The following is a 27,634-nucleotide window of genomic DNA, read 5'->3' as shown; positions in this document are numbered from 1 at the left end:
AGACATGTCAAAGTGATGCTCAAAGGCTGGGGCCAACAGCACTGTGCTGTTTTAGGTCTTATAAGTACTGGAGCAGGGTACCTCCTTAGACAATGTGTCTCCCAGACACATGCCTCCAGTCTGTAGTGGCAGGGTGTTTAACCTGATGTTCTGAACAGTGGCACCCCATGTGTATGCTAGAAGAAGAAGGCCTCAATCCTGTGTTAAGCAAAGGAGAACAGGACACAAGTTCCTCTAGGGTTCTGTCCAAGTGTTTCCTGCTCCTCCTCCTCCTTCTCCGCCCCCCCCCACCTTTTCCATGAAAAGCTCTTTGTCTTCTGCCGCTGGCCCTGGTCGTGGGCTGGGTGTTGATGTGAGTACAGTTTTTAGACTGGAAATGAATGAGGTGTTCCATCAAGAGAGGCCTGTCTTCTGTCCTATGTGGCTGACTGTTCCAGGGTTTCCTCCATGTGGGTCTTTGCTGCTTTCTCTGTGGGCAGCTGCCCCTGGCTGGCATCTGTCTATTGGCTTTCCCAGAGGTACTTTCAAGACTGCTTTTCCTAGGATAGGAACTATTCTAGTACATGTCAGCTGTGCCTCCTACAAGTCCTGAGCCATGGTAAAGCCAGGCACCCTTGCTGAGGAAGGAAGGAAGTTCACAAAGGCTCCCCTTTGTGTGTTTGTGAGAAGGCTGGTGCAGAAGTTCAGAGATGCAGGAATGAAATAGAGAAGGGAAGTTGGGAAAAGGCGCTATGGGAACCAGCACTGAGATTGAAGTTTGGTAGTATCCATGTGGGTGGTGGAGAAAAGATATCTGTCCTCGCCAAGAAGGAAACAAAGGGGCAGAAGGGCCCATCAGGCAAGGACAGGTGCAACTAATAATATAGTGCACTGCTAGTGGGTATGTGCACAACCTTTGGTGAGGAATAGTAGGCATACACACTTTAAAGAACTCCTTAGGGTTACACATGGCTGCTAGTCAGGGCTCAACAATCAGAGGGTTCCAAACAAGCAACAGATGTGTAGAGCCAGGACACATGGGCTTACAGAAAGAAGGGCATCTAAGAGCTTTGTACAGCTTGCTGCAGAATTTTGTGCATAAATATTTAGAGTACTCAGAGCATTTGTTAGATTTTAAAGCAGTGCTTATTCTTCCAGCTTATGTGAAAACAGATTTCCCTTTCATTGTGCGGTACTCACTGTCATTTGAGTATCACATACCAGGGAAGAGGATACAGGCCTTAGGAGGCCATATATCAAGACCTGGTGTGGGAAGGAGTCCATGAACTAGCTCACTGGGAAGTATGACAAGAGTCGCACAGGTATAAGCTGCCACCATCTGTCAGGAGCCGGAAAACTGGCTGCCTAACAAGCATGTACACATGGCCAGGGTTGGGGGAGGGAGGAGGACTAGTTTGGGAAAGAAATGAAGAAAGGAAAGAAACTATATTCTCCAGGAGAGACTTTGAGACCACGAGAATGAAGAGGTCACAGTTTGACCCTTTAGAGGAGGCTGGGGTTCCATTCAGGACATATGGGTATGCTCAGAGCTCAAGCCTGGGTGGCCTGGATGGATTCTTGTAGAGGCCTTTAGTTGCATCTGCCTGCAGACTGTTGGACAGCCCCTGGGACTGGCTCTGTATCTGTCCTTGCCTATAGCATGCAGGTTTCCTGATTGCCAGACATGAGGCCTACTTGCCACAGTAGAACTCAAAGAGCATAGGCATGAGCTCAGAGTCCCTTGTAGTTCGCAATAGAGCTAGTTCCTGGAGTAATCTGAAAGTATAGTTTTAGAAAATTTAAAGAAAAATTAAAGTCTAATATTCTAGACTCCTTATTAAGATCTTTGCTCTTATGAATAAAAATGTGGACAGGAGCGTCTCTTCTCCGGCTGCCTGTGTTGTCATTTTTAAAAAGCTGCTGCTCTTCCATTTGGGGAGGGTGAGTGATCACAAGGTTCGCTGCATCTATCCAGAATAAAAGCTGTGTTTGGTAGAGATTCATTGTGTGGACAGCTCTTGGGCTCTTGTCTTTTCATTGCTTTCTCTAAGCCATCAGCCAGCCCTCAGAGCCTCATGTGTTGTGTCTTAGGCTCCTATCTTCTCTTCCCTGCTTGTGACATTGATGACCTGTCATCCAAACTAATAGAAACTCTTCCCATGTGCCCTTCAGTGCAAATCTCCCATGTGGCCTTATTTTGTGCCTCAGCTGTCTGTTGAATTCTGCCAGGGCATGGTAGTCTAAACTAACTGAAGGCAGCAGCTTCTGTGTCTGGTTCATTCCTATGACATAAGTCAGAGCACACAGTCAGTGCTTCATTGAGTATGTGTATATGAATGGTTATGCACAGTCAATCTGTCTTTGCAGATCCTTGAGGAGTGGTTTGGCCGCACTGTCATCCGTTCCTGCACCAAACTGAGCTACGACCATGCCCAGAGCATGATTGAAAATCCGACTGAGAAGATCCCTGAGGAAGAGCTGCCTCCCATTTCTCCAGAGCATAGTCCTGAGGAGGTACACCAGGCAGTCCTGAACCTGCACAGCATTGCCAAGCAACTTCGCCAGAAGCGCTTTGTGGATGGTGCACTCCGTTTAGATCAGGTCAGTGAATCTTTTTGTTCAATGCAATCTTGAGTTTGGCTTGTGCCCAACACCCAAGGGTGAGAGGCTGCCTTATGGTCTCTTTCTCTTAGCCTGTTTCCCCAGCCACTCTACCACACCATGGTAACATGAGTCACGGGAAGATAGTATCTGTGTAGGTAGCTCTCTGACTCCCAGCTGCTCTTACCTGGAAAGCCTGTGTCCAGGATTGAATTCTCACTTGTTAGATGACATTGCTGTGACAGGTGCCTGGGAAAAACAAGGGAGGAAGGACTCATTTTTGGCTCAGGTTTCAGAGGAACTTGGAAATTGGCTCTGTTGTTTCTGGCCCACAGTGAGAGAGAATGACATGTGAGAAGCATGTGGCCCAGTGGAGCCGCTTGTCCCATGGCAGCCAATAAGCAGACAGAGATAGAGAAACAGACAGACATGTAAAGGGGCATACTTTCCAGGGCACACCCCAGTGATATCAGTGAATCTAAGAGCTAGTTCTTTGAGACAATAAACAAGATTGACAGACCCTTGGTCCAACTAGCCAAAAGAAATAAAGAGGACCCAAATTAACAAAATCAGAAATGAATAGGGAAACATTAACAACAGACACCAAAGAAATTCATAGTTTCATAAGGGAATACTTTAAAAACCTGTACTCCATTAAGTTGGAAAATCTAAAAGAAATGGATGAGTTTCTAGATTCAGCCAAACCACCAAAATTAAACCAAAAAGAAGTCAACAACCTAAACAGACCCATAACAAATGAGGAGATTGAAATAGTAATAAAAAGTCTTCCAGCTAAAAAGAAAAGTTCAGGGCCAGATGGATTCACAGCAAAATTTTACCAGACTTTCAAAGAAGTTCTTCAGCCAGTCCTACTTAAATTATTAAAAGAAGAAGAAGAAGAAGAAGAAGAAGAAGAAGAAGAAGAAGAGGAGGAGGAGGAGGAGGAGGAGGAGGAGGAGGAGGACTCCCAAGTTTCCTCTATGAAGCCTGTGGTCTTTATGTCACCAGTTGTGTGTCCCCTTAAAGAGGCTTCTTCCTCTACTCCCTGCTTTGCTCTTGGTGTTCCTGAGGATGGAGACCACCTTCCTGTCATCTCTATCAACAGTCCCTCCCTGATTCTAAAGGTCTAGGTTGCCACTAATGATGCCAAAATCAGTGTCTCTAGCTTTCACCTCCCTCCCTAGCTGTCTAACCTTGCCACCTGCCTTTATACCTGCCTGAATACCCCTCCTCATCTCACCAGTGCTCACTCAACCTTCCTTCTGCGTAAAGTGGTGCTTGGTGCCCAGAACATGGTGCACAGGCTTCCTGGTGTTCTCCTCTCCCTCTGATCCACTGGGGCATTATATGTGCGTGCTCCCAGACCTGATGTACCAGCTGCACAAGCTACTGTACTTATGCTTTGATTAAATATTACACAGACTGGCCAAATACAAGTTTCAAAAGAAAGCTGGAGAAATTACTCAGTGGTTAAGAGCACTGGCTATTCTTCCAGAGAACCTAAGTTCAATTCCCAGCACCCACATGACAGCTCACAACTGTCTGTAACTCCAGGTCTAGGGGATCTGATGCCCTCATACAGACATAAATGCAAGAAAAACACCAATGCACATAAAATAAGAATAAATAAACCATTAAAAATTTTAAACAGAAAGAAATCTATTTGCTTTGTAAACACAAATGTTTTGGAAAGACCTGGATGAGGCAAATCTTCAGAGTTTCTCTTCTTTAGGTAAGACAGCTGCATAGGGAGCTGGGAAATCCTAAAACTCAGGAGGCACCTGGACTCAAGTCATTTTAAATTTCATTAGGGGACTGGGGAGGTCTTCAGAAAATGAATTAGGTTTTGTTTCCTCAAAAAAGACTGTGGAAATCTATGGTGTTGGCACCTGTAATCCCAGCATTCTGGAGGTTAAAACAGGAGAATTGAAAATTCAAGGCCACATGAGATGAATGTCAAGACCTTTGAAGAAAAAAGGAAAAAGGGAGGGAGCAAGGGAGAAAGGAAATGAAAAGAATAAATTTTGTTTTCTCTCACTCTGTAGTTCAGGCTGGACTTGAACTCATGGTTAGCCTCCTGTTTCACTTTCCAGATGGTGGGATTACAGGTCTGAGCCACCACACCAGGCACAAGCTTTTATTTTTCAAAGCCTTACTCTTTTCAAAAATGGTGAAGAAATGTACATTTATGTAAATTAAGACAAAATGTTAAGTTGGGTACTTTGTGTGTCTCTTCTGCATAATTCCTTTATTTACTTGACTTTGGCAGTGACAACTGTTACCCAAGCCCAGGAAATGAGAGGCTTTCTGAAGTTCCATTTTGAGATGTTTCCCCATCAGGTTGCTATAACAAGTTCAACTGGATTAAATAGTCTGTGAGCTGGGATAAAACAAAGGCAACCTCAGCTCCCTCCATTAGAAGAGGTGTGGTCATCAGGGGCATGACCACAAGTTATTGATGGAGGATGAGCTGTTGTCATGTCTGAGAATCAAAATTTTATTGCTGAAAAGACTTTAGATATCTGTATCTCAGTGGCTCTCTTAACTCATAAGTTAGAAGACTGATGTCCCTACAGGTAAATGAGTTACTTATTGCAAGACATCCAAGTAGCTCTTTGTTTGGTTTTTCTTCATTTATTACACCATGTTGACATAAGAGAAAAAAGTTTGCCTTTAAAGTGGGGAGACACCCTCAAAACTAATTAAGTTCCAGTTAATTAAGGTTTGAAAATAATGAATTTGTATCCTTGGAGTTGATTCTTTAGTCCCCAGAAAACAAGTCTATAGACCCCACATTAGATGGAGACATCCGTCAGTGCAGCCAAGGACACTGGGGAGACCATTTATAAATCAGCTAAATGGCTTTTTTTCAGAAGCCACTGCATTTCATTTGTTCTCCTGTCGCTATTGCCTTCTTTGCCCTCACAAGCCCATTTTTCCTTGGTGCCTTTTCAGAAGCCTGCTGTTTAGAGTTCTCGGAAGCTTTGTCTGCCGTAGCTCTCTGTGTCCGTGTTTTGAGAGGCAGTCCTCTAAAAGCACGTCCTTTTATGTCAGCTGCAATTAGAGCTCAGTTTCAGCCAACTCAGAGGCGTGTCTTTTAAGAAATCAGTTTGTTTGATGACGCTGAGAGTGAGTGAGGGTGAAGGACGAGGTACTAATATGGTGCCTGTTTGCAGAGTCAGGGACATGGGTTTGATAAGTGCAGAGAGGAAGAGCAGCTTGACCATGGGGTGTTTGGAATCAGCAACTCAGCCTCAGATTCTGGCCCCATCTGATCGTGAACTTCAGCCCCTGCCCAGCTGCCTGGCTCCAGGTCCCTAGAACACCAGCTGACAGTCTTGTTCTCTGAGCCTGGAGTGCTGGCCTATGCTGGGAAGCAGTGTAGAATGCTGTTTTCAGGCAGAATAGCTGTCTCAGTGGCGCTCACCTAGATCTGGCCCCTGATTTTAACAAAGTTCTCTTCCGAGAGGTGATTCTCCTTTAAGTCACTGCCCCAAAAGTGACACCGGCCTCCAAGACCACTTTGTGATTTTTGGTCAGCTGAGTTGAATAATGACCCTTCTGAGTGGCTTGTCTCCAAATCCACATTGTCTGCTGCCAGGGTAGTTCAAGAACTTGATACAGATGGCTGCTTTATTATAATTATTTTTTACAGTATATGTCTCTCCTGCATCTTAAAAGAGGGCTCTAATTCTAGGGCCAACACTTCTATGTGTGTAAAGTAAAAGAAATCGCAATGGTTTCTAACATCCACACCCTGAGCATGATACAAGGGTGTTGTCAGAGGGCTTCTGTCCCTGACTGGCACAAGGCCCTCAGCAGTTGCCATTTGGGAGGAAGATAGAACTGCCTGGCTTGGGTGCACATAAGACCCTGTGTCCCCTTTGGGGTTCTAGCTTAGCTATTGCCTTCAGAAAAGGTATGGTGGGAAGGAAGTATAGTATCAAAGGGACCCGCAGTACTAAGACGTCTTTGAAGTACTGGTTGATGGCAGAAAACTCCACCACTGCTTTCTGAAGCTCTTTTAACCAGGTTAAAGCTTCCATGAGAAACAAGCCAGAGACTTGCAGAGGTCAGTCGTCCCCCCCCCCCCCCCCAAGCAGGCAGTACTATGATTCTCTGAATTCAGAGGGCCTTGGAAATCAAGTGAAGGAAACCAGGGGTAAAATCCTTAGTATTTAAAGGAGACTTTACTAAGTTCTTGGCTCTGTCATCCATGAAACCTACTTGACACAGTTTTGAGGCCCAAACTCCATGCAAGTTTCTTATAAAAGTAGCCTTACTAATGGAAGTCAGTCACTTTTGAATACCCTGGGACTCAAGCTGTGGGGTGCTGTTATGCTTGACCCTAACCCAGCTTAGCCTTTCAATCAGCATTGGCAGGCTTTCCCAGGAAGGGCCAGATAGTAGACGACATGAGTTGCTGGTCCGTAAGGTCTGTCTCTGTGACTCAGCCCTGCCTGCAGTGTGAAAGTGCCAAGTGCTCCAAATGAATGAAGTAGTTGACATGCAGTAAATTTGAAGGTCACTGAGATTTGGATTCCATATTATTGTCATGGGTCACTAAATATTATTCTTCATTTGATTATTTTCAACCACTTAAAAATGTTAAAAATTCTTAGCTCCCGGACCACACAAAGCAGGTTTCCCTGTGGTCTGCACTGACCCCTGCTTAACTGACCAGCAAGCTTTTCAGCCCTATTACCCAGTGAGCCTTTAGCAGCTCATTACCGCTTCCCCAGGAAGCAAGGCTAGGTAATGGAGAACAGTTGGGCTAAGTGAGTTCTCAGGATGGTTCCATGCAATTAAGTAAATTATTCTTTTGATTAGTACCATGCTTAGCGGGTCCAGTTGGATGCTGGAAGTAAAAGAGTGACTGACTCCCTTTAGCATCAGCTCTCTTGCTTTCCTTAAAGTCTAGTCTCTGTAACCAGTGTGAAGCCAAAGGAGCAGCCCTCTCCTTTCTCCTCTGCAGGGTCTTCGGGGTCAGGGCAGCCCTCCTCTCACCTCGCCTGGCCCCCTGAAGGGGACCTCTTCAGGAAGAACAGGCTGTAAGGAAGCTGGGTAGCTCCTCTCCCTGCACCTGCCTGCAGCACTAAATGCCCAGTGTGTTCCTTCTATCCACTATAGACATATTCTCACTGGCTGCCGCCATTCAGTGCTGTTCAGGGATGACACTGCATGCAGGTGAGAAGAATGGGCACACCCTTCTGGCTTTCCTTTAGACTTAACATCCGTGTTTTACTAAAACACAAGATAGGCCATGGCCTAGGTGGTGTTTTTGTTTTTTTATTGTTGTTATTTGTTGGTTTTTGGGTTTTTTTCCCCATTCAGAGAGCTCTTCATTCAGCATAGATTCAGAGATCTGTTTGGGGAACCTAGTATGTGGTAGGTGCTGGCATGTAAGATGAGGAATGAAAAGTTTCAGGTATGGGGAAGGAGGCAGCAAACCACTAGACAGTAAGAAGTGCCAAGACAGACCTCTGCCAGAGTTGCAGGGATGGAGGGGTGGTTGGAAGTACTTGCTGAACTTGAGACTGGGGAGTGATTCCTGCCCCAAACTCAGTGCTTAACCTTAGAATCCTGAAGAAATCCATGTGCCTGCAATATACTCAGATCTTGTCTTCTCTGGTCTTCAGGGGGCAGCATCTATAAACTGCAGTCTCTTTGTGCCTTCCACTTCATGTTTGTAATAGTTCACAGGAGTCAAGTCATTTGTGTTGGCCTGATGTGAATAATTATAAGGAAAGTCAACAATGTAGACTAAGAAAATCACTTCATTGTCTATGACCCCCTCTCCCACTCAAAAGAATGGCTCTGCTTCTCTCTAGGGTACTGACAAGGGGTCCAGTGGGCTTCTGCTACTTTCAGGGTTTCTACTTAAATGTTGACAGCATAGCTTCACTCAGATATCTTTCTACTTTCCCTTTTACTACTTTCATAACATCCATGAAAGCACACTTCTCATTGAAGTGCTCTGTTTTCATTTGTAGATCAGCTCCCTGTTCTAATCAGCACCTGACCGCTCATGGATGGCAGGCATGGTAGGGCACTGCACCCTCCATTACAGAGAACAGGGATACACAGCATCCAAGGATGGAGTCTGGGAAGCTTTCCTTTGACTGTAACAGATCAGTTTAGTTACTGTGCATTAATTTCATATGGAATTACAGAAAACAGTCATATTTCTGCATCCCAAGGCATGGGCAGGAAACAACCTTGAAACTTGACCTAGATACATATAACTAATTACAGCTACTTATGTGAGCTGATCGCTGACTGTGGCTTGTTAACTGGTGTATAAAAACTGGTGCACATCTTTCCTTGTCAGGTGAGCTCCTCGGGCAGTTTGTTATTACCGCCTGCGCTCTCCCTATACTCATTCTTCCTAGGGCATGGCACGGAGTTATCTCCCACACTCTCAAAACTGCAGCAGATCCTGTTTACCTTGGAAGTTGTTATAAATGCAGAATCACACATGACCACCGACCCTTGCTGGATGGATAGGATACCTCTGAATGCTCTTTCTAACGGCAAGAATGTTGCTCATAACTCTGGGAAGGAGCTGTCGGCAGTGGGAAACAGACTTTCTGCCCTAAGACTGCACATGCAGTAGAGGAGAACATGTGGACTTAGCAGAAACAGTGACAAAAGCAAAGAGGTCTGAGGGGCTCTCAAGTCCGGTGGGGATTGATGGGATTAAAGGAGAAGGCAACCTGATCAGTAAAACTGCACCCACTACTAATGGCCATGATGAAGAGCCAAAGGCAGTTCTCCCCTGAGCACTGAGCCAGTAGCAACTGGACATGTGTGTCACACTTAGATGAAAATATCTCCATCTACCCCTGGGACAGTTTAGATGAGAGGAGACAAAAAGTAGCCAGAGATGGAGCCATGTCCTTTGTCAGCTAGAATGCTTGGGGCGTCCCTGCTCCTCCACCCCTGGTCTTACCTTGTCTGCTGGATGGCCTTCCCAGGCAGGGTGTAGTGAGGCCTGAAGCCGGAGCTTCTGTACTTGGTCAGCAGGCCTGTGCTGAGCCTCCGCACAACACTGAGGTCTGCTTTCTAAGTAACTCTAGAAAGCAAGCTTGGCTTCTAGCCCACCTCTAGAAGCTTTTGCTTGCCTTTTGGTTCCTTCTACATACCGATGTCCAGCCTCATTTCTTCCAGGCAAAAAGAAAAAAAAGAAAAAAGAAAAAAGAAAAAAAAACCCATTGCTTTATGTCTGCTTCTATAGCCTCTGGGTTCACCTCTCTCAGAACCTGCAGAACCTAAAGACTGAAATCCTCTGATTGTCCCAGGCAGGGCTGGCCTGGCCAGTCCTTTCCCTTGGGGTGCCTCTAGCATTTCTTGCCTGTCTTTGTCTCACTGTCCATCTGTACCCCAGTCTCCTCCCCTAAGATTGAGTTCCTGCAGGGCAAAGACTACATGATGTTCATCTTTGTAACCCAGTCCCTGAACAGTGCTGCTTTTATAACAAGCCATTTGTGCTGGGTCTCTAAAAAGTGCTATGCATGCTGGTCTTTTTTAAGTATGGTACTGCTAGCTACAGTGGGGAAAATGGAGACCAAGGTCATAAAGCAGAGGTGTATTTGCATAAGAGAGTTACTATGCAGCATGAACCAGGGCTATCCTCCCCCATGTGAACATTTGGCTGAATTTTTGATTCTTTGCCAGGGTGTCCAGCATGTACAACAAGATGGAATGAGGACTTTCTCAGGTGGAGCTGCTTTGACAGGTGTGAGGCATTGGAAAGCTTCAGTACCCTTAAGGCTGCCAGTGCTCGGAGGTTTTAAAAGTATTTTGGGGTTCCCTTTCAGAGTGGGATGTCCCTGCTGGTGGTGTCAGAAAGGACTCTCCAGAAAGGCAGGGACCTCCCAAAGTTCCATCAGAGAAGGGAGATGCTGTCCCTGAATGTCAAAAGGTACCAGATCCATCCCTACCCTCAGAAGAGTCTGGATGAGCTACCATCAGCTGCTGCTCTTAACCCTGGGTGGGGAAGGAACAAGCTGAATAGGAATGGCAGCCTCCTGTCTCTGCAGGATCCTGAGAGGAGCCCCACTTTGCTTAGAATGGAAATGACTGCCATCAGAAAAAGGTTTACTGTTGGTCTTAGGGCTTTTTAAGAAAGGACAGAAAATTTAGAATAAAACCCGGGTGACTCAAAACAGAAGTCTTGGAAAGCCAGGTATAGTAAAGGGGAGAGACCAGAAGAGACACGGAAGAACATCTGTGACTTGAACAGGGCATAGCCAGAACCCTCATTTCCTCAGAGATGAGATTCTTTCATCTTAGTGGCCTTGACAGATGGAATGGAATTTGGCCCTTCTGGGACCTTGCCTTTTGGATAATTGTATTCACAGTTAGGAAACCCTGGGACTCTTTTTATTCACAGGACATACTGCATATCCTTGCCCTGCCCCCATGTCACACTCACGTCAATTGAATGTGAGCCAAACAACTACATAAGAAACATGGAATTCTTTGACGTTGGTAAAACCTGCATTGGAGAAAGGGAACCCTTGCAGCTGATCCTTAGATTTCAACCATGACTGCTTCTTGGGACTGGCCCAGTTGATTTCAGTTTTCACTCGTCAGTGTGCTGGAGACTCTGTTTCCTAGGCCAAAGCCCTCCTGTTCTGTTCATTGTCCTAAACTCTTTGCCACACTGAGTTCCTGCAGATGCTGCCTTGTCACTCAAGAACCTGTGAGGACCACGGACCAATGGCAGAAAGTCTAAGGGCCAAGGTACAGGTTTGCTGGTGCTGCATTTTACCAAGCCCAGGTCTTCTTTTAATTATTATTATTATTATTTAAAAAGTCAATTACCAGGCTAGGGTGTAGCTTAGCTGTTAAGTTCTTACCTTAACACAAAACCTTGAGTTCAGTCTGCTGAACACTGTAAACTGGGTAGTGGCCACACATGCCTAAAATCCTACCACTCAGAAGGTGGATGCAGGAGAATCAGAAGTTCACAGCCAATTTTAAGTATACATAGAGTTTGAGTCCAGCTTGAACTACATGAAATCATATCTTTTTTAAAAAGCACCATTATTATACAAACACAAACATTCTAGCTCCAAGACAAAGAAAATACACCATGTGCCAATATGAAGTAGGTTTTTTGTTACATTTTTATTTATTTGGGGGGGGGCATATTACAGCACACAGTGAAGGTCAGAGGACAACCAGCAGGAGCCTGTTCTCTCCTTCCACCATGAGGCTCCTAGGGATGGAGCTCAGGTTGTCAGCCTTGGCAGCTGAACATCTGTCCAGCCCTGAAGCAGTTTTTTATATCGACTTGCCAGAGCTTGTTGGAACCACATTTAATTATCATTTTCTTGCTTTATCTTAGAGTGGCTTATTACTAGAATCATACATCAGACCTAAATGTTTTCTGCCTTTTGATGAGGAGCAAGATTGTGAGCAAGGAAAGGAAGCAGGTATTTTGCATTGTCATATTACAAGTCACTCAGATCTGAGCTGCAAAATACTCATTGTACGAACTGATCCATGTGCAGAATACTTCCTGGTGTTGCTGCAGTCAAGACGGCTACAGTTGTTTGCTGCTATAAATTACACTGCAATTAATACATAAAGTTACACATAAAGTTTAAAAATCACTTAGAAATATAAACACATTCTTTAAATTGCTAGGTTGAAGAAAATTAACTTTTTTGTTAATTCTTAAAATTAACTTTGATTATTTTATTATAAAATTAATATATGTTTCCATTATAAACACTTTTATATTAACAAGGAAAAAGTACCCACCCATTGGCTACACATAACACTTTCTACTGTACATGTTAAAGCCTTTGGTTTTTGAGTGTTTTCCAGAAAGGTGAAACTAAGTGAGGTTTGCTCCATGAGGGAAAGATGCTATGCTGTTACTTCTCTCAGAAAATTCAGTTTGTGGCTTTCTTTGCTTTAATCTTTGTTAATGTTAGGAACCTTGAGAGTGATGTTTCATTGTTTGGGCTGCCTTTTCTCCTTCTGTGACTCCATTAACGTTCAGGCCTTTCTTTGCCATATCTGTGGAAAACAAATTCTATATACCATCACTGGGACCTCCAACACCATCAGCCCAGATCCCTGCCACGATCAACTATAATCATTTTTCCCTATAAAGGTAGAATTATATAAAATAAACTATAGTGTTTTTAGTGTATAGATCTACAAGCTCCACACATAGTCGTATGGTCACTACCATGGTCAAAATACAGAATAGACACATCACCAGATTAAACTGTGTGCCCCTTGGTAGCCAAACCTTCTCACTTACACTTATCCCTTAGTAAACCACAAATGAGCACATGCATACTTGGGGCAAAGGTCAACTTACGGTGTTCCCTAGTTGCCCTCTACCTTGTTATCTCTCACTGGGCCCCAGAGTCATCAGTTTGTCTAGACTAGCTGACCAGTGAGCCCCAGAGATCTTTCTGCCTCCACCTCCTTAGTACTGGGATTGTAAGCATGTGCCACCATGCCTGGCTTGTAATATGGGTACTGGGGCTATAGCGTGGATTCTTTTGCTTACATAGAAACGTACCAACTAGGCTCTCTCCCAGCCACCTTTTGTCCATTTCTTAGTTGGATTATCTAGCTTCTAAATACTAAGTTTTGAGGGTTATTTTGATATTTTAAATAGAACTGCTGCCAGACATATGCAAATAATCTGACTATCCTTCCATTCTCTTATCGTAGTCCTTCTGGCTTTTTTTTTCCCTCCTCCTCCCATTTTCTTTGATTTGAAGCAGTTCCATTTATCAATTTTTGTCCTTCTGTTATCATATCTAAGAATTTTTTTGTCTTACTATATAACCCAGGCTGGCCTTGAACTTAAGATCCTCCTGCCTCAGCTTCTTGTACTTCTAACTCCTGGCATGAGAAATCTTTGATTAACCTAGAATCACAGATTTTCTTCTGGAAGTTTTATAGCTTTGGGATTTATTTCTACTTTCTCTCTTCCTTTATAAACACATTTCCAGGCCCAGAAGTTTCTTTCGGCAAACAGCTCTAGCAGTAGGGCTGAACACACCTGAGCAGATCTGGGTAGAATCAGACCCGGAGTCTTGCCAGGCACAGTGCCCTCCAGGAGCAATCTGCAAAGAAGTGTGCACTTCATAGGTTACCTCACGAGTGGCTTGTACGCAGATCTCTGCCTTAAGATTTGGCACAAAACTGAAGATTGTATCTTTTGAAACAGGGAGCAGGATGATAAGAGAAAAGCTTCTCAACTTTCTAGATAACTCCTCTTGACTATCACTGAGCAGCATGGCGAGTGGTGCCAGGCAAGACTTTGTCGATTACATGCAAACGCCCATGTCAGTGACTCACTCAATCATGCTTTAATCTCCTAACTGAGAGACTTTCAAAATTACAGTCAAAAAGGCAGCTTGTGAGTTACAACTGCCATTGGAATTGGGTTTTTCTCTGAACAGCTGGAGTGCAGTGTGGTGGGAAGAAGCCTGCTGTGGGTGAGAGGCCAAAGACTGCTTGCCTGGGAGGGCTGTGCAGCGAATGTTTGATAGAAATCTGTGAAATGACAGAGGCCTGCCATCTTCATCCATGGGAAAGTACTCTGCAGCAAAAGTGTTCAGAAAGCTCTGATAACAGTGTCAGTCACTGCTCACCAGACAAGACCTAGCCCTTACTTCAGAGGGTGAGCATGCTGAAATATTAAGAGGGCAGACAGAAGATTCCAGTCCCAGTCAGGGAGGGTCAGTGAGAGAGAATAGTTTGGAATGACTTCTCTGAACAGATCTGGGCAGACCAGTGCAGTAGTTTGCTGTGTTCTAAAATGTACCGGCCTCTACCATGTCTGCGTCACAGCAGATATATAACCAGGTGGATCTTTGAGGACCTCATTGAGCTGCCCTCAGGCAAAGACCTTTTCAGTGTAGAAGTTGTTACCCACAGGAGAGATGGAGTGGGACTTTGGTTTCAGAGTCTCCTTTCTGGCAGCTCTGTAGAGATCCAATGGAAAGACTCAAGATAGGACATCACACAAGGCATTTAGAAAGTTGCAGAGGTCATCAGACATCAGGCCATAGCTGACAGGACAAACAGGTGAGAGTCTGAAGAGGAGGGGTCATCAGGATACTCATTAGCTTCTACTCAGGATGCTCAGCAGGGGCGTGTGGCGCTGCCCCGAGAGGCCATCTGCTCAGAGAGGACAAGCAGACTCTGTTGGGTGATAGGGACATGAAAACTTTCTGGCCCGTCTTTATTTCTGTTTCTGTTCCAGTGAAAGATGTGGGAGGCCATCATCCCTCTCCTGCTAGACTAGCAAGACTAGCAAGCAACACAAAATCTAGCAAGGCCACTGTGAGTTGCCCAGGTACTTAGGAGGTACAAGGCAGGACATTGTCTCTACAAGAATACCCCACCCCCTGCAGTGAGCCCAGTTGTTTACTGTGGGACTGGGAACACCAGCAGCCTTTGGTCTTGGCCTGCTCCCCTCCCTCTTTACTTCCTCGTTCACTCTTCCCAGCCGAGTCTTTCTCGCTTGTTAGAGGGGGGAAAAAGTGAATTCACTCCCAGTCCTTTTGAAACCCAAACGTGTCAGTGATCGATGAGGCTGTATTCTCTAACTTCAAAGGAGGAAAACTAAGCAAAGTGAATACTGGCCAGGGGAGTTGAAAAGTCCCAGGGAGCAGGAGACACAGAAGTGACCCTGCCATCATGAGGAGCGCCCCCATCCCACCCCTGCTGGTACCATGCAGAAGCACAGACAATACCACTTTCAGTAAATCATGACGGATCCTGAATGCCCAGTTTTGTCGCATTTTCAATGGGCTGTGGGCATATTGCTCAAGATATAGTCAGCCATTTGTGCTGGGTTCCCAGCTACTCAAAGGCTCAACATTGAGTGCTCTCTCAACTATATAATGGAGTCTTTGCATATGTGATTTGGATGGAGGCTTATTTTTTTCCAAGATTTCCATAGCTAATCATAGTAGAGGTGACCTCAAGTGTAGGGCGGACTATTGTTCCTCTTCACCCCTGCAGCCTTTGAGTTATGCTGAGCTTTAGGAGTATCCAGGCAGCACCTAATTCAATTATTCGTCTGACCCCTGCCGTCTTTGATATTGGCCACTCCTCTAAGCTCAGTAGCTACCAGGGGCCTCCCACAAGCCTGGCTGCTCCAGAGCCTCTATAGTGAGTGGAGAGTGCTCACCCCATTCCTCCACCCCACCCCAACCTCACCCTAAATTTAAGCCCAGGGAATCCAGTACTGCAGAGCCAGGAGGCTGCACTTGTGGAGATGCCTATGTGAAGCACCCTGTAGAAGTCCCCATGCGGAGTCTTGGGAACACTGGGAAAGAAAAACTTGGGGTCATTTAAGGGCTGGTGTGGTCATTTCCTTAATCATCTGTGACTGGCAAGGGCCTTGTTTTCAGTAAAGCTCCGAAGCTTCCTTGGCTCTTTATCAATCATAACAAACAGCTAGAATTTATTGAGAGCCTTCAATTTGCCAAATGCTTTCACATGCTACCTTCCTTCACCCTCAAGCCCAATACCCATTTTTACAGATGAGAAAACCAAGGCTGAGGCTGAGGAATTGTCAGTACAAACTGGACAGGACTATATCTTCTGCCCCTATTTCCTTTCTCTTGTTGGATGTAAGTGCTATGGTTTTATACTCTACAAATTTTAAAAATAGATTAAGTCCTCGATTTAGGACAGTTTTGAAAAGCTAAAGTGCTATGTGAGTATATTTATAAAACATTCCTAAAATGACAAAATTCCAGAGAAGACCAAATGCATAGTTGCTGGGTATTAGAGCTAATGGGGCTAAGAGGGAGGTCCATGCCCTGGGACCATCTGTGTCTGAGTGGCAGTAGCAGCTACAAGCATCTAACCATGTGTGCAAAATGGCCCAGAACTGAATACAGTGTGCCAACATCAATTTCCTGGGCTATAACCACGTAAGATATAACCTTTGGTGGAAATTGAGTGATAGGCCCAGTTTCATTTCTATTAACTCTTAACATATCTCAATAAAAGTGCTATTAATTCCATTGTGTGGGACACCAGTACTACACCCAGGAAATGACCAGGTCTCCACATACTGCCAAAGCAGTACAAACCGTGCAGCTTCCAGGGTCTGGGAAGGGAACAGAATCTAGTAGAGAGGCCAGGTTCTAATACCAATCAGATGTGAGCTGAGACTTTATTTACCGTTTTTATGGGAAAGTACTAAACTAAGGGTTGAACTTCTGTGCTCCAACCCCAGGGCTGTAGTTGAGTACCCAGAGAAAGTTTCTTAAATGCTGTGACCTCCTCTGTTCCCAGCTGTCAAGTAGCTACGTCATCTGCACCTGTCTCAGGAGGCATTCAGAGAAGCCAGTGGGAGCCAATGAGATTGACCAGCAAACAAACCTGATGACCTACACAGTGGATAGAACTGAATCCCAAAAATTGTCCTCTGACATCCACACATGTGCTGTCGCATGTGTACCTGAATACACACACATACAAAATAAAATTAAGAAATTTTAATGTAAACAAAATGTTAAAATTCCGGGGGGGGGGGGGAATCTAGCAAGAACACACCCTGTCAAACGTTTTTAAAAAGAGTTTTTAAAGTTTATATTAAACTGAGTATGATGGCTCACATCTTTAATCTCAGCACTCAAGAGGCAGAGACAAGAAGATCTCTGTGAGTTCAAGGCCAGCCTGAAGCTGGAGTTAATGGGTGACTGTGAGCTACCTAGCATGAGTGCTAAAAACTAAACTTGGGTCTTCTGGGAGAACATCAAATTCTCTTAACCTCTTGAGTCTTCCCTCCAGCCTCAACCCCACCACACTCAGCACAGAAAGATGTATTGCATTTTGTCTTGACCACTAGTATTCCCATCATGAATATCTGTCTAGTCCCATGTCTAATCTTCATGATGTAGTCAGACCTACTAACAGGTAGCCAGGCAACAGTAAGTATTCTTTTTTATTTTTTTTCTGGAGTTGGTGATTTTTTTTCTTCACTCTTATTCACTACTTTGTTGAGATTTGGGCTGGCACTAGTGATATTGATATACTTGTTTCTTTCCTATTGCTGCAACAAAACACTATGACCAAGACAACTTAAAGAAAGGGAAAGTGTTTATTTGAGCTATTGGTTTAAGAGTGTTAGAGTCCATGATGATGGAACAAAGGCATAGATAGCATCAGGAACAGCTAAGAGCTCAAGCAGGAGGGAGGAAGGAAGGGAGGGAGAGAGGGAGGAAGGGAAGGAGGGAGAGAGGGAGAGAGAGAGAACGAACACCGGGAATAGCACCAGTCTTTTTGAAACCTCCAAGTTTGGCCTCAGTGACATACCTTCTCTTACAGACCATGCTTCTTAATCCTTCTTACACCGTTCCATCAACTGGGAACCAAGCATTCAAAATATATTAGCCTGTTGGGGTTCTTGTTCAAATCACTACATTATCTAAGTCCACTAAAGGACTTGTCATTTCCCATCACATCTTTCAGAACTTAGGGTAGGCCCATTCCATGTAGGCGTGTTCCTCTACCAGATCAATCTCTAAGCTTCCACAGTCTAGAGTCATGTGACTAAGTCCTCCCTGTCAGCCTGTTTTTCTGAACTGCACATGATGCCTACATAGTGGCCAGTGTCACAGACAGTGTAGACATAGGCCATGCCCTAAGATGTAGAAATTAGACACAGGAGTCTCCAGCCCGTTTCTTCAGAGGTACTAGAAGTTCCTGTGTTAATCTCAGTGCCGGTTGTTTTCTGTCTTGATTCAGTCAGCGTGTTGACCAGCTAGCTGACTAATATTTCTTATTTCAGCCTTTTGCATTCTGTGAAATTGAGATCCTCTGGACTCCAGTTCTAGTCTCATTACTGGTTATCTGTGTGACTAAGCCATGATAGCAGGAAGGCAGGCATTGAATGGAAGAGTAGAGACAGCATGCGTGTGACTTCCACTCCACACAGCTGGACTTACCTACCCAGCCCCAGTTGCCACATTGTACCGTGCCTCTAATAGGGTGTGTGAGAATATCCTTCCTTCAACCCAACCTCAGTCAGCCTCTGACTCTGGCTGGCCCAGTGTTTAGCCATTCATGGGGGCTGCTTACCCTAAATATAAGAAAGTAGAAGGAGGCCTCTTTGCAGTGATCCTCAACAAGGTTGACATCTAGGTGCTGTTTGCTGTTCTCTGTCTGCTTGTTTCTAGAGGAGGAGAGGTTGTAACACAGGGCTCTTACATATGGGAGAAGATGGCAAGTGAGAGGTGCAGACTTTAGAGCCAGAAGGGTTTGGGTCTGTTTACCAGTTGACCAGTGCTGATTTACCTTACTCTAAGTAGACAAGTTACTTTCCCTGCCCTAGCGTCCTTCCTGAACTCCTTTAAACAGTGGAGATGGTAACTGGACATGTGACTCTCTTGGCATCGTTACAGTTGCACAGGAAGCCTGCGACTTCTGCTTCTCCTTTCAGGGCCCCACCTGGCTTCGTTTAAAGTTTTTGTTTACGATAATCTTTGTGGAGTTTACCCAAGGTAATCAGTTGGGACTGGTTGGGATGGGATTATAGCTGTGCAGATACCCAGTGGAGACATATTCCAGCTTGAGGGTAAATGAGAAGAGTTGAACAGAACTGTATTCTTGCATTTGGATTGTCTAAACCAGCCCAGGCCATGCTCTAGCAGGCTGTTGTGGCCTCTTTCTTGCTCAGACACCAGTTAATGGACAAATTGTTGCTGAAACCAAGGTCCTGGCTGGGTTTTACCGTGGCAAAGCACATCTGCCAGCCCAGCAGGGCTGTCCTAGGTTGTTTAGTTTGGGGAGTTGAGGAAATGGTGAAGGTTTATTTGCTACTTGTTTGCTTGGTTTATTAGTATTTTTGTTGTTGCTTTTTGAAACAAGGTCTCACTATGTAGCCTAGGCTGGCCTCAAACTCTCTATGCTCTTGCTTCAGCCTCCAGAGTACCAGGGTTAGTGGCATGTACCACCATCGCTAGTGGAAGCTTTCCTTTTGAATAGTGTAGAAACTCAGCTAGAGGTATATAATGCTGTCATTGGCTGAAGCATCCCTAGAGACTAGTCACCAAGGAAGAAGATTGGGGCTACCATGTGACAGTATCAGCCTGTAGCAGCCTGGCCACTTGTGCAGTAGTGTAAGTGCTGCAAGACTCCACTGAAGTTACATCTCCCAGGGAGGCCTGCAGAGAAGCAGTTATTTCCCTAATACTGTGCAAGTTTAAAAACCTGAACCCTGGTGGGGCCATGGTGGCATATGCCTTTCATACCAATACTCAGAAGGCAGAGCCACGTGAATCTCTATGGGTTCAAAGTTAGCCTAGTCTATAGTTTGTTCTAGGCCAGCCAGGCTACATAGTGAGACCCTGTCTAAAAAAAAAAGAAAAATGAAACTAAACCCTACAGTTGTGGAAATTGCCCAAATTTCAGTGATTTCTTTTGAACTAATTCAATAAACTTGTTCCAGTATCTCATGTTTGTCATGTATGCACAGCATATTAACAAAACTGTCCCCAAGCCTTGCCACTATAGGGTCACCATTGTTGATGTTTACCTGTGGGTTTTGGTAACACCAATAATAAAAACCCAGAGGCAGATATTGGGGTACAACCTGAAGATCCGAAAAGGAAAGCAGCTAAGTCACTAGAGAGCTCTTACCTCTATGAAGTCTTCAGACTGAAAAAGAACAAGTTCCTGTCTCATCCCACCTTATATTCCTTTCTAGTACTGGGATTAAAGGCATGAACCACCGCTGCCTAGCCTCTATGGCTAACTGGTGTGGCTGCTGAGATTAAAGGTGTGTGCCACCACTGCCTGGCCTGTATGGCTGACTAGTGTGGCTGTTTTACATTCTGATCTTCATGTAAGCTTTATTTATTAAAATAAAAATGAAATATCACTACATTTCCCCTTTTGTATAAAATAAAAAGGCTACAACTAATATAAGAAAAACTTTATATAGTAAGTACAATATTTATATACAATATATACAGGCAATAAATATATCAACAGTGTCTAGTCCATTTGCATTTAACAAATTCAGAGAAAATACTCCATATCTATCCTATCTTGGTGAGTCCAAGTTTTGTATCTAATTTATTTTCTATTACAAATGGCATTACTATCCAAAATTATCTTTTGATATTTTTCATCCTTATATACTTTACATTTCCTTAGTAAATTTCTTTTCTGAGTCTCATAAACAAAGAAAACTATAACTATCCAGTCTTCCACTGCCTCAGAGACCTGAAAAGGAAATATTAACTGGGTAAGCAGGAAGTACAAGCAAGCAACTTCCAAAACTGACAGAAACAGCTGGCTGCCTGAATAGTTAGTTACCCAAAGTTCCTCTGCAACATAGGGGCATCCATTTTTGTCCTAAAGACCTAGCATATTTAACGGACGTCATATTTTCTGTGATGCAGGTTTTCTGAAGGACTGTCCCACCTTGTCTTGGCAAGGTTTTGTCATCGCTCTCTTTTGTGTCCTGTTTGTCCAGTTGGAAAGCATATCAAGGCAAGGGCACTTTCTTCCCCAGTGACTTACTTTTGCCACAAAGAAAGTAAACTCGATGTGGAGTTTCTTCAATGCCCATTGTCTTCTCTGAAGTAAATTGGTGCTGCCATAAGCAGACATGTCTCATTGTCATTTTAAAAACAGAACCTATGTTATTAAAACATCTTAAATATCATATTCTGTAGATCTCAGAAGTGTTCGAAGATGATATCTCTATTTAAAATATATCTGATTGACTTTGAAAACACACCTACAAGTTCTCTTGTAATAGGTAACTAATTACTAACCTGCATTTTCTTATCCTAAACAGTTGTAAATAATAGTTTCAAGAAATAGAAATTTGCATTACATTATTAAATGTATAGGCAAAATATCTTGAACAAGATTAGAAAGGTATATACAAAGGTGTGTTTTTAACAAAATTAATCTCAAATTTGTATCAATATACAAATTTGTATACAATATACAAAAGTTCAATCCAGTGTAAAATATTGAATACTAGTAGTTGCTTTCTAAAAGTAGATTCAATAATTTACTTTTTTATCTTATCATATCTATATCCTTCCTTTTTTCTTTTCAAAGTAGATTCTACCCTTTTATCCTATCATATCTATATCCCCCCTTTTTTTCTTTTCAAACCAAGAACTGTGAATCTCATCTCCTTTGTTCAACTTTCCTCCTGACAATAACCAATAACAACTTGTAACCAACCCCTTAAACAATGAAAATATCCATTATCCATTGAACAACTAAAAATTACCCACCCCACCTCTTGGGAATGTGGGCATCATATTCTTAAATTTGCTTCCTGCTGTCTGAGGGTGATGGCATCTTTAGGAGATCCTGAAAAGAACATGTTTGGTTACTTGTCAAACCCTGAGAGATGTAGCTTTGTCATTTGCTGTTCAGTCTCTGTGTAATAAGAAAGTGTGGGGCTTGTCTCAAGTCCTGGCTAGAGTAGTCTGTGAGGCTGGATCATCTCCACTAACCACTTTGAAATTGTTCTGAGCAGTTTTTCAGTCCAAAAACTGATCTTTAGGTGGTGTTTTTTCAGTTTAATGGTGTTATCATAGTCGTTGTGGGGCCCCATCCTCATTTTGGAGACTTCTAAGGTCACTGTTAGGCGTGCTCATGGTTCACTGCAGAAAACTAATAGATATTCAAACCCAAAATCATGAACAGGAAGGTAGATAAAACCTTTTCTAGAATTAGTTAGTACTCTATGACCATTAATATCATGACAAAAAGTTTAGAAGAGATATATTTATAATATATAAATATATAAGATTTATAAGATATATTATACTAAATATATAAGATTTATAAGATATATGTTATAAATATCTTATAAATCTTATACCTTAAGAAAAACTGTTAAAAAGTTGATATAAAACCAAAGGATTATGAAATTAGTGGTAATAAAGTAGTTCTTAATTTTTTTTCCCTTCCCACATCAGGTGGCTCTTCTGACATGAGACAGAGATTTTGGATTTCATTTTAATAAGCATGCTTGTGTTTAGAGAAGGAGAGAGCCACACTCCAACTCCAGAGCCAGCTTTAATCTTTAACTGAACTGGGACTACAAAAAAGACCATTTGCATTATATGTCTATAGAGAATAGCAGAAACAAACACTTGGGAAGATTTATGAAATTTTATTATGTTGGAAATATGATATATCAATAGGCCAATTTATTCTTTCTCTTGGGATACTTTTTCTGAATGATTTGTCCCTTTTCTTCAGCTGTCTCATTTGACAAGTGGTCTTCAGATTCCTTAACTGGATACCTTTATTCTCCTGAAAAAACAAAAACAAAACCTTTTCCCAACCTTAAATTTGGGGAGATTCTCTTTTGGCAAGTTATATCTGATCAAATGAAACACATTTGTTAGTTTTATAGGTTAGTTTAGATTAAACTGCCTTGGTGCTTAGTGAATTATGATCTCTTCTAATTAAGAGGTGTCTCTTATTCAAATCGAATCTTTTTCAATTTTGGTGGCATCCATAGCTTTTCTTCTCCTGTGGAAACAAAAACAAATCCCCTTCCCCAATGCAGCACACTTGTCCTGGTTTCCATTCTGAGGTAGATCTGTTCTTAAAGTATATCAACTGATTTAATTCTGTAGCTTTTTTACTATCCAGTATTCTCTCTCCACAACTGTGTCCTTTTTCATTAGCATTTAGAAAATTCAAAGTTAATAAAGCATTGTGCAATCTATTTTTAGTGGTGTATATCATCCCTTTCTGTTTATTTAACATATCTTTTAGAGTTCCATTTGATATTTCTATAACTTCTTACCCTGTAGGATTGTGTGATATGCCTGTAATAAGCTTTATATTAAGAAAAAACTGTTTCGTTTTCTTAACAGACATACGCTGGACCATTATCTGTCTTTATTTGTGCAGGTATACCCATGATGGCCATAACTTCTAGCAAATGTGTGATTACCAAATCAGCCTTTTCTGATCTCAGAGTAGTTGTCCATTGAAAATGTGAATAGGTATAAATGGTGTGGTGTACATATTTTAGTTTTCCAAATTCTACAAAATGGAACACATCCATGTGCCAGATTCCATTCCTTTGCACACCCTTTGGGTGACTTCCTGCAGGTAGTGGTGTTTGGTTATATAAAGAACAAATAGAGCATTTCCTTATAATTTCTTTGATTTGTTGCCATGTGATGGAAAAGTCTTTTTTTAAACCTTTGCTATTGACATATTGTTTATGAAATTCTGAGACCTTCAGCACATTTCCAATCAATAATTGATTGATTTCTACAGGACCTGGCAGACCCATATGGGAGCAGATGTGTATTATGTATATGAGATTATTCCTATTCCTGTTTGTATCTTGTAACTGTATAAATAATAAAGTCAATTCTGTATCATCTGGTATAAATTCAGTGGTCTCAATATGCAAAGCAACTCTTTCTGCATATTGCAAATCGGTAACTACATTCAGAGGTTCTTTTAAATCCCTTAGTACCATGAGAATACCATATAATTCTGATTTTTAGACAGAATCATAAGGGCTTTGATCCATTTTGCTTAAATTTTCTGATTTGTAACCTGCCTTTTTTGATTTATTTGCATCAGTATAGAATGTAGGGCTTCCAGTTATTGGTTTGTCCTGTGCAATGCAAGGAAGGATCCAGTTAGTTCTCTTTATAAGTTGAATTCTCTTGCTTTTGGGATAGTTGTTGTTAATCTCTCCCAAAAAATTACTACAAGCTCTTTGCCGGAGTTCACTTTCTTCCCATAATTTCTCAATTTTATCATTATTAAAAGGTGCTATAACTTTTGCTGGGTCTATTCCTGCTAATTGACAAAGTCTCAATTTTCCTTTTAGAATTTACTCAGAGACCTTTTTTATATTTTACTCAGTTTATGTGGTTAAAAGATCCATTCTAAGATAATATCTTCCCTCTGCATTAAAATTCCTATAGCGGAATGCTTGGAGAGTAATATGATTAGAATGCTGTTAAGCTTCAGATCCACATGTGCCTTCTGTATTTCTCTTTAACCAAAGCCAATTCTTTCTCAGCTTCTACTGATAATTCCCTGGGACTGTCTAAGTCCGTGTCACCATCTAAGGTTTTGTTTAAATTAATCAGGTCACCTATCCCAATAGTGGACCATAGCTGGGAAATGTCTCATAGCAATCTTTGGAACTTATTAAGAATCTGCAATCGATCTCTCCTAATTTTCACCTTTTGCGATCTAATTTTTTTTGTAAAAAAAAATTATTTTAGGCTATTATTTATAGCCTAAATAATCAATAGATTCTCCTCTTTGTATTTTTCCTGGAGCAATTTGTAATCCCCAACAAGGCACAGTTTTCTTTTTTTTAATATTTATTTATTTATTATGGATACAATATTCTGTTTGCATATATGACTGCTAGAAGAGGACACCAGACCTCATTACAGATGGTTGTGAGCCACCATGTGGTTGCTGGGAATCGAACTCGGGTCCTTTGGAAGAGCACACAGTGCTCTTGACCACTGAGCCATCTCTCCAGCCCCCCACAGTTTTCTTTATTACTTCAAACATTCTTTTAAATTATCTACATTTGAATCATATAGCAAAATGTCATTCATATAATGGTAAACTATAGATTCAGGAAATTGCTTATGTATCATTTCCAATGGCTGACTTACAAAATATTGGCATAGGGTGGGACTATTTAACATTCTCTTCCATTGATATCTCTTGGCAGGCTGATAATTATATAAGTAGGCACTGTGAAGGCAAATTTTCCTCTGTCTTTTTCTTGTAAAGGTATAGTGAAGAAACAATATTTTAACTCAGTAACTATAAGAGGCCATCCTTTAGATTAATAGGGAAGGCAAAGAAATGCCAGACTGTAGAGAACCCATTGGCTGAGTCATATTATTAACAGCTCTTAGATCTGTTACCGTTCTCCATTTTCCATATTTCTTTTTAACAACAAATACAGAATTCCAAGTGTTGGTTGATTCTTCAATTTACTGAGCATCTAGTTAATCCTGTACCAGCTGTCCTAAAACCTGCAGTTTCTCTATTGTTAAAGACCATTGCTTAACCCATACAGTTTTGTCAACCATTTTAAAGGTAGGGATATTGGTACCTTTGAAATATCAGCAGTTGTGCCCTGTTCTTGTACAATCCTTGTACCGAATGGTCAGTGGCTCTTTATAATATCTTGTAATATTTTTTCCAGAAATATACGTTAATTTATGGCTTCTTTCTAAGATCAGGGGGAATATTAATCTGAGTATTCCATTGCTATGTTAACCACATATGGTTTTAATATTCCTCTCTGTCCTTCTGACCCTGTATATTTTGTGCTCTGCTCTAACTGAGATAAAGTTCAGATCCCTAAAAACTGGACATTTACATCCTGAAGTGGCCAATTTAGATGTCAAGATTCTGATGAAATTATTATTATACTCACACCTGTGTCCACCAGACCTTCAATGGCAATCTCATTTGTTTGTATTTTTAATTTTGGTCTTTGTTCATTTACAGAAGTTTAACAAAATATTTGCTTTATGGTTTCTTCTGAATTTTTTTTTGTTCTCTTTTCTATAGCTGTTCTATTATCCAGAGAAGTATGGTTTCTTACAATAGGCATTAGGTTCTTTAATTGCCCTGGAAAGAAGTTTCCTCTATAATGACAGGAAATGACTGAACCAGATTTGGCACAGGTCCCTGAGAGAGGCTCCTCACAGAGTTTCCCAACTACAAGGATTACCTTGAATATCCTCATTGACCTACATTCATTAGTCCAATGCTTACCTTTGTCACACTTTCCACATAATCCAGAAGGGAAGGGCATTCTGAATGGATTGTTCTTAGAAAAAAAAACATTGTTTCTAAGAATTTCTTGTCTAAAATCCCTTTTAAGGTGACCTTGTTTGCCCCAATTATAACATTTGACATTTCGATTTTTCCTCAGACCTCAGGAAATCACCTCTCCTATCCATGCATTATCATGGTGATGAGATTCAATGTTAATTATATCTCAAATCTATTCCTCCAAATGTGCTGACCTTGCCTTTAACATCCTAATTATCCTTTTGCATAGAGAACTAGCATTTTCAAAAGCCAGAGATTCAATTATTATTTGTCTAACTTCTGAATTTGGTATCATTCTCTTTACTGCTGAAGTCAATCTTTGTAAGAAATCCATAAAGGCTTCCTTTGGGCCCTATATATCTTTTGTAAATGACTCAATTTTCTTTCCTATTTCTCCAATTTTGTCCCAAGAATTCAAAGCTGCTGTACAACATAAATTCTGATGTGACCATCATATACAGCTTGCCTTTCTATAGTAGCATAGTTTCCTTCTCTAAGAATTTGGTCTGGGGACATTTTCCTACTTCTGTCTTTACTCCATTATTCAATAATCTTAGTCTCTTCTCTGAACCAGGTACTCCATTGTAAAACACCTTTAACCAATTCCATCCAGTCTTTAGGGATAATTCTATCACAAACTGACCACGAGTTTAACAAAAAGTGAATGCATGCCATATGAGACTATTGCTTCTTTGAATCTCCTTAAATATACCATTGGCACAGGAGTCTAGTTAGCTGTAACAGAGCCTCTGCCATTTGGCAATTCCTGTAAGATTATTGGATATATTATGATTGTTTGTTTGAAACCCTTAGGTTGTTCCTCTCTATTCTCATAAAGCAATGCTAAAATTGGTTCTCCATTAAATTCCTCTGTCTGGATTTGAATATCTCTGTGATCTGTTTTATTAGGTTTTTCTAAGACCTGTATCTTAGCACTCAGTTTAACCAACTTTTCAGTGATAAGACAAAAATGATAAAACTGATAATGTTTACAATTGACATTACATAAATCCCATCTAAATTAGTATCCTCTCATTTAATCATCTATATTCAAACTGCCTAGATATCATCATACAGAGACTCAAATCCCTCCTTTGTAATGGTTTTTCCTATTTTTTAATTGGGAAAATATTCTCTCTTTTAAATAATTCCTTCCTAAGTATGGAATATATACATATTAGAGTATTACTCAGCAGTAAAAAACAAG

General features: G+C 41.9%; 1 protein-coding gene across 2 annotated transcripts in view; it reads left to right on the top strand.

Annotated features, from left to right (window-relative positions):
- Positions 1–27,634, top strand: part of Dis3l2 (DIS3 like 3'-5' exoribonuclease 2) — a 315,411-nt gene that overhangs the window by 242,456 nt on the left and 45,321 nt on the right. For both annotated transcript variants that reach the window (XM_026786355.1, XM_026786354.1), the window contains one exon: positions 2,347–2,580. In XM_026786355.1, coding sequence (XP_026642156.1) covers positions 2,347–2,580 — 234 coding nt within the window. The remainder of the gene's footprint in view (positions 1–2,346; positions 2,581–27,634) is intronic.

This window comes from Microtus ochrogaster, linkage group LG4, assembly GCF_000317375.1.
Source record: "Microtus ochrogaster isolate Prairie Vole_2 linkage group LG4, MicOch1.0, whole genome shotgun sequence".
Taxonomy (NCBI): domain Eukaryota; kingdom Metazoa; phylum Chordata; class Mammalia; order Rodentia; family Cricetidae; genus Microtus; species Microtus ochrogaster.
Note: the sequence above shows the minus strand (reverse complement) of the source record. Positions and strands in the feature narration are given on the sequence as shown.